Source organism: Strix uralensis, chromosome 3 (assembly GCF_047716275.1).
Source record: "Strix uralensis isolate ZFMK-TIS-50842 chromosome 3, bStrUra1, whole genome shotgun sequence".
Lineage (NCBI taxonomy): Eukaryota > Metazoa > Chordata > Aves > Strigiformes > Strigidae > Strix > Strix uralensis.
In genome coordinates, this window is record NC_133974.1 from 108,153,115 (window position 1) to 108,167,996 (window position 14,882).

General features: G+C 40.4%; 1 protein-coding gene across 2 annotated transcripts in view; it reads right to left on the bottom strand.

The window, feature by feature from the left end:
- Positions 1 to 1,538: 1,538 nt before the first annotated feature.
- The window catches only part of SUSD4 (sushi domain containing 4), a 75,735-nt gene continuing 62,391 nt past the window's right edge, over positions 1,539 to 14,882 (bottom strand). For both annotated transcript variants that reach the window (XM_074864861.1, XM_074864860.1), the window contains exons 6-9: positions 5,593 to 5,784; positions 4,973 to 5,117; positions 2,906 to 3,288; positions 1,539 to 1,712 (exon numbers count right to left, since the gene is read on the bottom strand). In XM_074864861.1, coding sequence (XP_074720962.1) covers positions 1,684 to 1,712; positions 2,906 to 3,288; positions 4,973 to 5,117; positions 5,593 to 5,784 — 749 coding nt within the window. In that variant the 3' untranslated portion in view covers positions 1,539 to 1,683. The remainder of the gene's footprint in view (positions 1,713 to 2,905; positions 3,289 to 4,972; positions 5,118 to 5,592; positions 5,785 to 14,882) is intronic.

A 14,882-nucleotide genomic window follows, 5' to 3' on the forward strand; every position in this document is an offset into this window, starting at 1 on the left:
GCCTGACTCACAGGTGGGGCCACTAGGTGCCACCACAATAGAAATAATTAAACAATCAGGAAAAAATAACAGAGCAACTTGTAGTGATCCTCTATTTAGAGCAACAGAGATACTATGGGTTTACTTTGTACATTAAATCAGAACTCAGTCTTATTTTTTCCTTTGGCTTAGATTAACCCACATGATGGCAATCTCTGTCATTAGCATACGGCGAGTTCTTCCTTCAAACACTGCCAGTTTAACATATGTTTCATTTGCACAATACCAAAAATAAGACGAGAAAAATCTGCTTGGCTTTCAATAAGTATATGAAACAGCCAGGAATTTTCTTGACAAATAACGAATAACCTGTAACACTGCAAAGGCGAACCGTTCATACTGGCTTTAGCACAATGCTCTGGCGTAGCATGCAGAGGACAGAAGAGCCTGTACAGAAGCCATGTAGCATCTACAGAAGCTGCACCACTGCTGTATCCATTTCATGTGCTCTGCTTAACCAAAACCACTCTCTCCATTTGTAGCTGGATAATGAATATAAAGCTGAAAATGCCATGAAGCAGGTGTTCTGCTGACATCTCAGCCTTCAGGTGGGAGCTGGTGAAAGAAGTGAGGAAGGGAAAAAAAAAGGCCAACTACACACAGTTGGATAAGTCAAAAGAACTGAAACTGAACTTTATTATTTTTTTAAAAAGTATTCTACAATAATGGCTCAGAATACTACCACAACGTACAGGGACAAGGCAGTGCTCTGGGCTATGACTGTAGATTACTCTAGTATATATACGTTTGTAAGAGCTTAAGAAAGGTTGAAGCAGGGACGTTCAACATTTCTTAAGCACGTATTTAATAATTTTAACATTTTCTAGATCTCTCATATTGTAGCAGGATTTATCAAATGCAATGTAGTCACAGAAGTCTTGCATAAATACAAATATTGATACTTTACCTTGAATACTGTATATGATATAAATTCTGCCTTACCTTTAAAAAAATCTCCAGATCATTATGTGACCTGGGAGTCTTTCCTTTTCTTTCTCTTTAAGAGTTTTTAAATATATATATATATTTATATATATTTGCTATCATACATCAAAGTATATATGAATCCCATCATTTCTGTTATATTTTCTGCAGACATGGTCTGAAACAAAATCACCGACAACTAAATCAAATGCTTCCTGGTTATCATAGGAAAGCCAAAGAGGATCTTTCCTCTTTTTCATGTTTCAGTACTAGTATTTTTTTAAACTCGTAAGGATTCTTCATAAACTAGAGGTCCGTAGATCATTTAAAGCAGTCTTTCTTTATAAGCAAATTTACATACTTGGACATGCTTTTGTGAGGCAGTTAGTATCAAAATCCAATAGCATTTCTTACAGAACCATATGACTTTCTGCGATGCAGATATACATTTCATTTCTAAAAAGCCACAGTTCTTTTTCTACATCTGCTCTCATCAAATCCCCAGGATTCATTCATAAAACTACTGCTGTTCCAAATGCTGATGCTGTTATCCCTGCTGAGGATTAAGATGTACACCCAATCTGGTGACATCATCGCGTGGAAGATTGATAAGTAGGAAAATACCCTCCCCAAATCCACAGATAGTCTTTTCTATCTCTAAATCCTCATGATTCATGTCACCCAACAGTGCAATGTGACGAAGACACATCTCTGTGCAGGCTAAGGGTCTTCTTCCATCAAAGGAATCTCTAGGGGAAAAGAAGAAATAGCATTGATTGTTGACTGTAACTTTCCTTTATGCTTTTGCAGAGTATTAGTATTAGCAATTCTATAGAAATAGAATTGCGAAAATCTGAATAAGACATACAGTATCGCCAATTCTAGACCCACTTGCCTTCTAGCACCTATATGAAAATTAAACTACTAAAACTGCCCAGATTTTCTAAAACAAGTTAGGCCTGCAAAAACCTAAATGCAAACATCCTTTCTACTACATTAATCACTGAAACAGCATTCAGTGTAGTCAGGGACTTTTACTGGCATAATTCCTCCCTCCTCCTAGCTGTCCTCTTCCCGTTGTGATACCACAGTTAGCCCCAACCCTATGAAAGCAGGAAGACTTCCTCCATCCAGACCTTCACCACACTCAATTTAGGACACTGGGCTTCAGCTCTTTGCCTAATTACTCTCAGTGACTGTGGAGAGCAGGATCAGAGCCACTCCTTCTAAATGTCTCTGAGGAAAACTATCTAGTTTCCTTAACACACCATATAGCTCCATTAGAACTCAATGAAATTATATCAATGCATGCTCATGTTCGATTTAAATGCAGATGATAATATATGGCAATCTCCGTTCTCACACATGGTCCTGTGAGTACGTTCCCCTGATGCTGTGACTCCTGTGTCCATGGCTTGATGCGTACGTGCCTCAGACTGAACCGTTTACTGTATGCACAGCCATGATGGGTTTGTTAACAAAGGCTGCTAATTTTGTCTGAGTATGAAAACATGATTTGCTTTCCATTTTAAGGAGAAAATCCTGTTCTTTGCTGTGAAAGCCATGGCATGTGAGGGAGTTGTGAGCGTAGGAGCTGAGGAGCAGATGAACACACCAACACAGGCAAGATGATGGTTGGCTTCGCTGCTGTACACAGGTGCTTGCTGACACCCCTGTTGATGAAACTGCTGTTACGGGGTCTGGACAGGAACCTTCTGGCCTGGGATTCAAATCCCTTGCACCACAGCTAGCAAGGACATATTGCAGACACGAAGCTCTATGACCATGGAGTAGTATGGTTCAAAAAATGTCCAGATTAAGATGTGGACAAAAACATGGAGAAAGTACGAGCAAGCCAGGTGGGTTTATTACTGCTCTGACAGTACAAACAAATGATGGCTCCTGTTCACAGACTCACCTATTGCACCTACGCAAGACTCACCATCTGCAATATCGATCCGCGGACTCGTGGACGCCGCCTCCCCAGCAGTGCTACGGGATACGTCAGTTCGATCTGATCCAGGAAGCGCTGCTGCTTGGCATGCTGGGGACGTGTACAAACTTTGGAGCTGTTCAGAGGAGCCTGACCTACTGTCACAGGTCTCAAATTCGCTAGGCAGTGTGTCTGTAATCCTGGGGCCAGGGTAAGCAGGAGGATTCTGATCTTCTGTCTGCAAAATATGCCCCTGGTCTGTGGTAGCTGAGTATCCGGGTGCCAGAGCATTCAAGCCGCTGCTTACAGCTTCATCGTAGGAAGGCAGCATGACAGGAACGCCATCCACCACCACAAAGTCGGGGTCACCCATGGAGCCCTCCTGGTTGCCTCTACGTCAAACACAGACGAGTTATCACAGAGAGCAGGAGCATGTCAGACGTACCTCGGAGCAAACACTGAACTTAAGTAAACACAGCACTTCCTAGTCATGCAAAATGAAGCTACAGGGTCATTAACATTCACAGAAATGTTTGTCTCGTGGATTTGCAAAACTCTGTTCAGGTTGACAGTCAGATGGAATCTGTTACAATCGGAAAAATGAAACCAGTAACGTGAAAAACAATTTCAAGAAGGGAAGGAAAACAGGTGCTTGGAAGAGATAAGGAGCACAATTTGCTGTGCTGTGCACAGTAGGTATCATGGATATAAGATCACAGATGTAGTTCACCAGCCAAAAGTGTCTGAACCCCTGGAAAGCTGCGTGCTAGCGCACAAAAGCATTTACAGCCCATGTAAACAGGCACTGAGATGACTACTACTAGATGACAGGGCTTTGGTGGCCAGATTTGTGGCCTCCTTCAGGTCTTACTTTTAAAGGATGAAGGTTTCCTTAATCAGTACTAAGCTGGTTTCTTTTTTAAGCAAAACATTTCTATTAATTGGGGAAGTCTGCTAAACCCTAAAGTATCTGTTTAGTAGCCAATTAAATCACAATATAGCCCTAGTGGGAGGGAATTGGTCCCAGGTACCTGTAGGACATAAAAATGTCTGAAAAGGAGAGGACAGAAAGCCATTTCAAGAAGCTAGACAAGTATGGGTTATAAAGCTATCCACAGTGCAACCCATTACCCCAAAGATCTTCCTAGTTATGTATATGTGTATGTATATGTATACTACTCCCCATATACTTTATATATGCACATATACATGTATATAAATTTACACATTACTTATATATATGTATACTTTTATGTGCACATAATTATTTAACATTAAGATCACCAAGTCCTTGGGCATGGGGACATATTTGCTGACATACAGCTTTTTCACCTCTCCTCTCTACATGTGGTAGAATAAAGACATGAAAAAAAAGCAAGCGCAGGAAAGAAGTCACACAGTCAAGATCCATAGCAAAGTGAGCAGAGTGAAGACTAGAAACAAGTCTAAACCCCAATACAGTACTAGCTTTACCTAAAATTTAGCATTGCTGCCTTTGGTTTTCCAGTTGTAAGCTGATAATAATAATACCCACCTACCTGTCTCACAAGGAGTGCTGTGAGAATCAATGATAAATGCTCATAGCTGCACAGTATTTTATGGAAATAAAGGAAGATGTAGGAGATGTTTATGAATCATGATTAAAATAATAGTCATGAAGGGAAAGCAAACTTTTAATATAAATTTGTCCATAGAGAAAAAAGAAATTCTTTCTTAAAACTTACATTACTAAGTCTACAGTAGTTAAAAAATTAATTACCCCAGCACCTGAAAATGAGTATTTAAAAATATTGTCAGCTATTTTTACATGCAGAAGCAGCAATTCTCAGTAGCAGAGCTGTAATTACTCCCAAAGCGAATCTGGCAAACTTTGCCTCTTATCTTAGTTGCAGAAAGGACTACTGTGAGTTTTTAGGGATGCCCTTCCACACTGCTGGTTCAGAGACTTCTGCTCAGAGCAGAAGAAGAAGGTATCTGCAAGGCTCGTGAGGCACTCCATCTCCTCAACAAGGAGTGCTGAATGTGAGAACTGAATCAAGGCTCTCAATCTTCAAAAAACCAGAAATCAGTACAAACCTTGGAAGGAAATGTGTCTTAAATTTGGTCTGGAACATCCTGGCTAAAATAACCAGTAGCAGTACTAATAAAACGCTGGTAGCAGTAAATGCCACTATTTTCCATGTAGTCAGAAGGGTCTCCTGTGTATTTGGCCAGGTTTGTTCTGTAACAAAAAGGCAATACAAGAGTTGTGCTTGATTATTACCACTGTTATTTTGTATTAATACTTCAACAATACTCAGAAGTGCCAGTTAGGACAAGACATCACACCGATGTTGTAAAAACACACATGAACTCAATGCCATATACCAAAAGCAACCTTAAACTGCCACAGGAGCTGGACCTTGCTTTTTCCCCTTGACTTTATAAATTTTATACATGCAATCATGACCTTTGCTTATACATATATAAAAATATCCAGAAGATGTTGAAAAATATATTTGAAGAGCGAATGATTGAAATGGTTTAGGATCATTCAGAATCTTGGAAATGTACTATATTTAATAGCATCTTAAAATCAATGTTCACCACTTAACCATGAAACAGATGAAGTTCACCAAGTATTACAGACCAACAAGTTTGCTTTAAAAAAGAGGGACTAGAAGAGGATAGGAGAAATGTCATTGCTGCTCCCTTACCTGTTTTGACACAGTATACTTGGTAGGAGGGGAACCACTCTCCGTACTGGCAGGTGATATACTTGTAGTCATTGGTGAGGGTGTAACCAGGATCACAGTAAAACTCCACCACCGTCCCATGGTTGTAACGCTCACAAGGCCGTGGGTGGCAGATGTAGTCTCCATGACTCACCATTGGAGGTAGTGGACAAACTTGGTCAAATAAACAAAGAGAAAAGGAGAAAGACATTAATGCCAGCAAACCACTGCTGGGTAGCTTCAGTGTGTCAAAATGCACAGGGCTCGCTTCAGGCTCCCTTTCCAGCTCCCTGCAGTTTTCGGTTTGTCTCAGCAGTCCCAGACTGCTGCTGCTGGGAGGCCAGGCACCCATCTGCACCAGCGGATGCATGCACACACCTCCTGGGCGGCAACCTGCGCCGGGGGGGCCGCTTTCGGCTCTCACCCACACCAGCAAGCTCTGCTGTCACCTGCTTGTTTAAAGGCCTGAGAGATGGGATCTGGGAAGCTTCCCATCCTCTGGGGGAAGGGGAGGGTGAGAGGAAGACCAAAGGGGACACATATGCCTATAAGATGGCTATATGGGGATGGAAGGGGACAGTCAAAATAAGGAGAATCCCTCTCCTTATGCATCTCTAATTCACCTGTAATGTCCTATTTCTTGTTTCACTAACATAATTAAATGGTTATATGCACTAATTAAATTCCTAAATATTCACTTTTAAAAATAAGTTTACCATCAACTGTGCTGCAAGAGATGCACAGCACACAACGTTGCTTAAGCACTTACAGTCTGTACTGCAGTAATATTATTGAGTTGAACTTAAACTCTACCAGTATTATTTGTGTTTTGTTATCTCTGAACAGCCTGACTGATCTCAGTGGGACCGCTGGTGGAGTGAGATCTTAAATATTACAGAGGCTGAGCCTGTGTTAATTAAGTACAGTGGTTTACATAAGGTTAGGTAAATAAGAGAGAATTGCAATACAAACATGTGGAACTTTTATTTTTGGCCCTGAAACGGAATGTCCTCTCATATGGCTGGGCAGATGAACTCAGTGGAGAACTGAGGGAGCACTCCCTAGGAAACAGCATCAGGAGAAGCAGCTCGCAAGCAGTATTTTTGTAAGAGAGGAAACTTTTCCACTGAGTAAGTGTTAGTTGATTACTATTTGTTTAAGTGCTTCTAACACAGAGGAAAAAAACCCTGCAAAGTGTAATGATGTCTCAAATGGCTACACACTGACCCAAAAAGGGCTTAAATTACTGGATGGCTGATTTTATTTCCCTTCAGAGGTAGTAACTAACTGGCTCAGTGCCCCATCTACAGGCTGTTCCCTTCACTTCATGCCTCCCTTATGCAGGCAAGACCTACTGCATTGATTTAAATAATGAAAATGCCATCTCTCGGAAGAAGAATCTTCCCAGAAATTACAATTCAGCTGCTTCTCTCTGTGAATCTTGTTACATGAATAATGCATTTCATAAAAAAATACACAAGATATTAAATGAATCTTCAAGAGAGGCTGATTACAATGTGCAGCAATGTCTATTCCCCATCCCCTGGAGACATGGTTTTGTTTGCATTTTCACTGGCAAGCTTAATAATAACTTGAAATCAGAGCAAGTAATTCACATAAAAATTCAGATCCTCAATACTCCACATACTTTTCAAAGTCTCTGGGCCCATAAGAAAGAGGAATGCTTTACTGGAAAGTCAACTCAAGATTGAAAACAATTTTCTTAAGACTAGGGCAAAGGTGTCAGACTGAAATAGCAAGAAAGCACCTTTTGTCCGTATCAGGGATCATTCTTCTATTAAAAAGAAAATGATCAGTCAAAGCAACGATTCTGGCCTGCCATAAGGAAACCTGTTATATTTTTATTATCTACGCTTAGGGCATGAGAACAAAGGAAAACAGCAAGTTAAGCTTCTTTGCAACTGAGTTTTGCCAAGCTACGGCAGGCTGCAAGAGATGTGTAGATGCCCAGTACCTTTCTAGCAATGAGCAAGTAGAGCACACCTTATCACAAAGAGCAAGACTCAGAGAAAGAAATTTTTCTCTCCAGCAATGTACCTGCTGCCTCATCCCTAACATCTTAATGTCATTAAGAGCCAAAGCAGCCTGCTGAATGAAAAAAGCCTCAAAGTTCGTCTCCCAGCAATGTGGATCAGCTCAGGAATGACACATTTCCAGGCAGATTAAAAACAATACACTGTGAGGACAACCCAGATACAGAGCTGTCAGACTGTTTACAAATGGAGATGTATTTTATAAAACCTGAAAACAAGAGCATCTCTCTTTGTGTAGCGTATGTCCCCAGTGCTAAAAAAGAGTGCCACCCCTTCCACTGACACCCTCCATATTTCAAGGGAAATGCTCATCTATTGCTGCTGCCTGGAAACTTCTGCAAACATTTCATTAATGCACTGCTGAGCATTAGTCATGAATTAGTCAAGTTTTTAAGCAGTCATACCTGCCAACAGCTCTTGCATTAAGCATTCTTACAATCAACAGATGCAATGGAGCGGGTTTGAAAATGAGGGTGTTTAGCTCAATTGAAACAGTGCTTCATTCTTACATCAACTGGACTGTCAGAGTCAGGGGTTCTCATTCACTTGGGGAATGCCTCACCACCTCCTGGAAACTTTATGTTCATCCAGTTTCAGGATCCCTCAACATTTGTATGGGCAAACTGGCCCCCATGTACAATCAGTAACACTCAGGTTCAGAGCCTTTTTCCCAAATCAGGTCAAATAAGATACATCACAAACCAAAAATGAACTCGCTTTGAGCTCTGGGCAGTTAGTCATGCAGTTAGTCATACACCCTGTCTCTTCCTCAACTCGATCCATTCCCATGGTCAACCTGGCCCAAGATCCTTTCAAGTCAGTGGAAGGGCAGCCATGAAGTGGCCTTAGTTTTGATCGTAGAAAAGCAAGATTATGAAAGTCTGGAGGGCTGCTGAACACTCTTGGCTCTCAAAGACAGAAGATGCAGATCTAGTTGTCTTACAGGGTCAGATCCCTTACTTATGCTGGATACCAGTGTTATGATACTGGTTACACAGATTAAAGGAATGTGCCAGATCAAGTATGGAGGAAAACTCAGGTGCCAAACCTAAGCCCACTGAAGTTTTCTAGGAAAGTTAAAATTCTAGCATACCCAGTGATCAACCCTAATTGTATTTGGAAATTACAGGCCATGGACTTCAGGGAAATGCATCAAACTTACAGAATGAAAATAGCCATAAACTGACTAAAATAAAAGTGTGTCTGACAAGTACATTTTCACTGTCAAAGCTGACAGCAGTATGAATGATAAATAATCATAGAAACAAATGAATTCTATTTCAGGAAGTTCTTGCAACTTAAAAAAAGCCCTAGGTGCTGTTCTTAAATATGACACCAAATCTTTATTACCCATAGCTTTCAGCATCTTCATTTTATAATGCTTTTGAGACTTTAATGTGCTAATTACAACATCCAGCATGGATAATCCAGTAGTATCTTCTGATGACCAACATGCATGTGTCCTTAACTTCGGAGCTTGTCAGAGGGATGGACATAATTCAAGCAGTGTATGCTTGTGGTTCTGCAGCATGTGATCCTGGGTCTCCAGATCTGTCTTTGTAGAGCAATTGGCCACAGACTGTAAAGGGACTTACAGGAACTTTACAGCTCAGCATTCTCAGCTGTAAAGCTGAATCATTCCTCAAAAAGAACAAGTGTGTTTATTTGGCAAACAAATCCCTTCCGGGATGCTCAAGGCGCTTGTTACTCAAGGAAGTTGAAGGGAGGTATTCCTGATTTGATTTGATGGACTTCCCTGCCTGCTCTGAGGAGCTGCCGGAGCTGAGGACTCTCCTCTGAGATCAGCTATGGGCTTTCTGTTCTGACTGATTTTAATGAAAGATTAGCGCTCTCAGGAAGAGCTTAAAACCTGGGGAGTCAAGCTTTGTGTTACAAACACTGTCACGTACTGGCTTGGAGCAGAGGCAAAGGCAGGTCTGCCCCACGGCGTGCCCCCTCCATGGCAGCCTCCACAGTGCAACAGCCGCATACCTTGGACCAGGGTCACAGCAAGGGTGACACAGGCTGTGGACGCTTAGTGCTCAGACACTAGAGGAGTAAATGGAGTTCACCCAGTAATTTTTCCTACTTATTATGGTCAAGAAGCTTATTAAACTCTGCTCAGAGGATACTGCAGTAATACTGCACTGTTGACACTGGAACTGTAGGAGGGAGAGAAGAGTTTTTTGCATTAGCATATTCTCAATTAACGTTGATGGCACAGAATAAAGATGTCATGCCACTTTTTAAAAGCCACTGGTAGAGAGCTAACAGCGGAGTTACAGATATTTATAGTGCTCAAAACCTTCTTTTTAGTCAATCAGTTCAATGGCTAGTTGGTTTAGTCTTTGGTCAAAGTAGGCGGGGGGTAAATTATCCAGGTTTTTCCCAGCTTTTGTACATGAGCCAAAAAATAAAAGCAAAAATGTCTTGAAATGCAGGGAACTTACTTATTAAAAAGGGCCAGGAATAAACAAGAAGCTTATTTTCCACCTTTGATTTTTTTGCATAGTATATTTTTTTCTCTAGCTACTAGTCTGCCTTTCATGTAGAACATTAGTTGCTTGGTTAGCTGGGTTAGCAGGAAAACCCAGTGTAAGGCCAGTCTTTTTTTGTTTGACATAGGGATGGACAGGGTTAGTGACATTTGCAGCTAATCAAAAATTATGCTTCTTCCAAAAGCACCATGAATGCCTGCTCATTATGCAAAGAATGAGAAAAGATTAAGATGAAACTTCATGATGAGACAGACACAGATAAAAAACTTTCAGTTCCAATGTGCGGGGAAACGCTGGTGCATCTCGCTAGATAGGAAGCAGAGAGGTGGACACAATGTCTGGTTTATGCATAAACTGGAAGAGAACAAGAGCTTCTCCTGACCCTCATTGTCATTCTTGTACATATCAGGATACTAATTAACACCAGAAATCTGGACACCTGTCATCTGGCTACTGCATTCCAACCAATGTTTAATGTGAGCCATGATTTACTCCATGAGACGCAGCAGTATAGGTCCCAGCAGGTCTGACTCTTCCCACTTAAGGTGGCCTAGTGCCCACCTGAGGCTTTATCGACTGGCTTCTGGGGCCTCAGTAAAGATCCTTTTCCATATATTACCTTCATACAAACACATGCTTGTGTACACAGGATCTGAAAATTCATGTTTTTACAGGAACATAGACAATGAAGATTATGTTTGTTCCTTTTCCTGCTTTTTTATGAACACTATGCTAATAAAACTTGGTTCCTTGGTTACTTCAGCGTCATCACCTTTCAGACTAAAACAAATACCGAACTAAGAAGCCTCTCTCTCATATATCTCAACAATTCCTGTCCAGTTCACCTGACAGACCTGGCCATTTCCACAGGTATTGCCAGCACATGAATCACACTTGCACTGCACAGTACAGAGCCTTAATTTCAAGCTCCTCGTCCTCTCACACACACATAACAACACGTTGTATGATAGTGTAATGCCTATATACCATATTCAGTTGATGGAACATCAGTATTAGCATCTTTCACAAAGGAAATATTTCTTAATAGTTATGAGTTTGTAAAAAACAACAAACAAAAAGAAAATAAATCAGTATTGTTAAAAAATGTAGCTGTTAGTTGTGGATTTTTAAACCATAAAGACACTATACTGTTTAATTTGCTAGCCAAAAAGATCTCAATACAGTAACTGGTAGACAAAAATTGGTATTTCTAATGCAATATCAAATAGGGAAATGAATGGGGGGAGGGGGAGTGGATGGCCAACAGGAAGAAGAGGAGGCAAAGAAAATTACTTCTGCACTTTAAATATTTAAAAAAGGATTTTTCTATTCTATACTTAGATTTCAGTTTAAAGTAATGTGCAAAAAAAACCCCAAAACTATTTTAATTCTTAAAATTGCATAACAAAAATCCCCATTCAACTGTCCAGTATTTTAAGTAGGATGGAAGAAAAACTGTTGGACTCAACCACTCATATCCAGTTGAGAGCTTGAAGAAGAAAGAAAGAGGTTTGTAAAAGGAAGGAAGTAGCAAACCCAGTTGCTTTAAAATAAGGCCTGTCAAAACATCTCAGTCTAGAACAGCTGCTTAACGAGAATTTATTTCTAAAGACACTCTTCGGAAATGTAAGCAGAACAGGAAGCATTACTAGAGTAACTTTTTATTTATCATGAACATCAGCTTAAAAATATCCTAAGGATACGTTCCTATAATAAATGCTGCCAGCATTGTGAAGGGAGACTTAGTGCATATTACAGCTGCTCTGGAACAAGTGAGAAAAACTTTGAGACCATGGAATTTGTGTTTTGAAAGTGAAGACATGCTTGGAGGAACTTTTCTGATTACTCATTCCCACAGCAAAACAACAGCACCAATAGTAATACCAGAATAGAAAGTTTAGTGGAAACAACAAAGTGAGCACTAATATACAAGGTAACTCCTATTAAGCCTGACAGTAGACAAGACTTAAAGTAACGAAGATACAAGGTGCTTATTTTGAACTCTGAAGTTGACAGCAAATTTATTTCTTAAAGCCTACAGCAAGAATTATTAAAAATATTGTATTCTTAGCCAATAATTTCCAAATTCTTTTCAATCTTAACCTTCCTCACTTACTTAACCTTCACAATGTCACTTCCATGTTTTCTTCTGATAAGACACTTAACAGTTAAGCAACTTCTCCACCATTCAGCAAGTCAGTGTTCAAGCAACTAGGAACATGCCCCAGATCTCATGGCTCCAAGCTGCTTGCTCTACCCCTAGACAATCACCCCTGGGTAATTCTGTACCAGCTACAATAGAGAGGTAAGCCTTTCAGTGTGCACATAGTGAGAGCACTTTTCACCTTCTACGAAGTGTGGAATGAATTGAATAATTAAGTTTTTAATGAAAAGCTGCTTCTCTGTTCTAGCTTTGACAAACACCATCTTGCTGAAAATTGCTATCACTGACACCACCTGTATGAGTCTAAATGAAGCAGTATAAAACTAGTTTCAAGCCTATTTGAATAATAGTTTAATATTAGCTGGTTCCTAAATGGAAACAGAAGGTGATTTACAATCACTTATTGTACACAGAGCTTCCTTGTTACTGGAGTTATAAATTATGGAGCCCATTTTGCAGTTCCAGTCAGATGAGCTCCTGCAGGAGCATCACGCCAAATTCACACTCATCCTCAACAATCCTGACATTCCCAGCACAGCAACTTGTGAAACACTGATCTTAATGCCAAAGTCTTTAGTTTCAAATGCATTTCACAATGGAAACAGAATGAAACACATCCCAAGTGATCTTTCTACTATAAATGAGAAGATAAAAAGTACAATTTTCATTTAAACAAAAAATTGATGACGAGTTTGCAGCAATGGAGAGCTAGGAGTTCTTTTAGCAAGAGGCCCATAATTATCTTTAAGAAAATCTTTATACTCATTATTCACATGGGAGTGCTTGGAGCACTGTGGTCTGTCTCATTTACAGCAGACTGTTTCAGCTTTCTTCATCACTTGCTTCTAGTTTTGTTTCCTCCTTTTCTCATGAGTAGTTGACTTTATGATCAGTAATGGTGTTTTTAGGACTTTGAGAAGCAGATGCTGGGGACCACATAGACACCTAACAGGAAGGAATCAGAGAGCTTCAAAATTCGTCAAGGCTTGGGTATTTGACAGGCGTCACAGGATATCCCCAGACCTGGAAAAGGTCGAAGTGCTTAGCAGCAGAATGGAGGTGGAGGAGGGGGAGAGAGCTGTTGAGAAGCTGGCTAAGAAAATCAGACAGGTAAAAAGCACCTGATGGGGATGTCTGAAGAAGCCAGTGCTCACTGTGAGCTGGACATATCAGTGTTTTTATGTTATTTTAATCCCTCTTTCTTTAATAGCTTTTTCCTCTTTGTTTATAAGCAAGAATCCCTTGAGCCTGTGTGTGTCACCTACATGAGTCATCAGGTATCGATGGAGAGAAGGAATGCTGGAATAGACAAGCTGTATTCCAGGGCTTAGGTGAAGGCTGAGGAAATCAAGCTATACCACATGGGAGAAGGAAAAACACAAGGTCCCATTCTCAGTGGAGTGCTACTAGGAAAAAAAAAGGGGGAGGAAAACCAGCGGGTGATCTTAGCACTGTAATACCACAAACCAGCTTACAAGACTAGGAAGGGGTGGAAGAGTATCAGTTTCTGTTATTTACGTTTAGTTATCAAGTGCCTGCCTACACTGATTGGTGAAACTGCCACCCTTTAAGTACATTTTTTTATCTCTAGAATTGAACAAACCTAAGCAGCAAGTAGACTTTCTAATGCATAGAGTCTGTAGCTACAGTTTCCTCCATTTGTGGAAGATGTTCTGTGATTGCATTCAAAGAAGTAGCCAAATTTAATGAACGTGTCCATAAAGCACAGAGATATTTGATTTCAAGGTAGACAATGTAGTGTGCTTATCCCTTCTGAGGAGCCCTGACAGATACAGTTAAAGATAAATATTATGAAACAGCCCTCAGGGAGAAATTTTTCCTGCCTTCCCCCACCTAACATTAGCATATTTAAAGCACCATGGATAAAACACTACATGCATCTGGCAGCTAACATGGAACTTCAGGGCAGAAATTATGGCTCCATAAACAAGTTGGGATGTCTGGCTGATTCTGGAAATACTAAGGAGTTTCTGAAAGGTACGCAGGTGATAAAGCAGGTGTAAAACAATGATCTACTGTGACAGTCCTGTGCATCAAGCAGAAACAGAAGACATAAAAGAAACAGATTACAAGTTGTTCTGTTGATTTCTTGAAAAGCTATGAACAGTGGAGAAGGCATCTATTTCAATCACAGCCAAGATCAAAGAAGATTTCTGCAATGCAAAAAAGGAGTAGTCACTTAGAAATATAATGGTATTTATCTTCTTCAAACAATGTCTTCAACTGGGAGACTGTTCTCTAAACCGCCCCATCCCTCATAACGAGAGCTGTAAAAAGCCCACTTCTGTGTATCATTCTGTCTTGAAATGTGGTCTGGTTTTCTTTCCATTTCACTTTGCAGTACACCTGCTGGAGCTAAAAGATTGGATGATTATTAAGCAGTCTATCCACAGAACATGATTTGTCTGCCTAGTATTTTATGGCACTGTGCTGTTTCTGAATTCAGTTCTTTTCCACACCTCTTCGGCTGTGGGTGAATGTGTACAGATGAATTTCAGCATTCTCCAACAGCACAAAAATCCTGATATTCCAAGT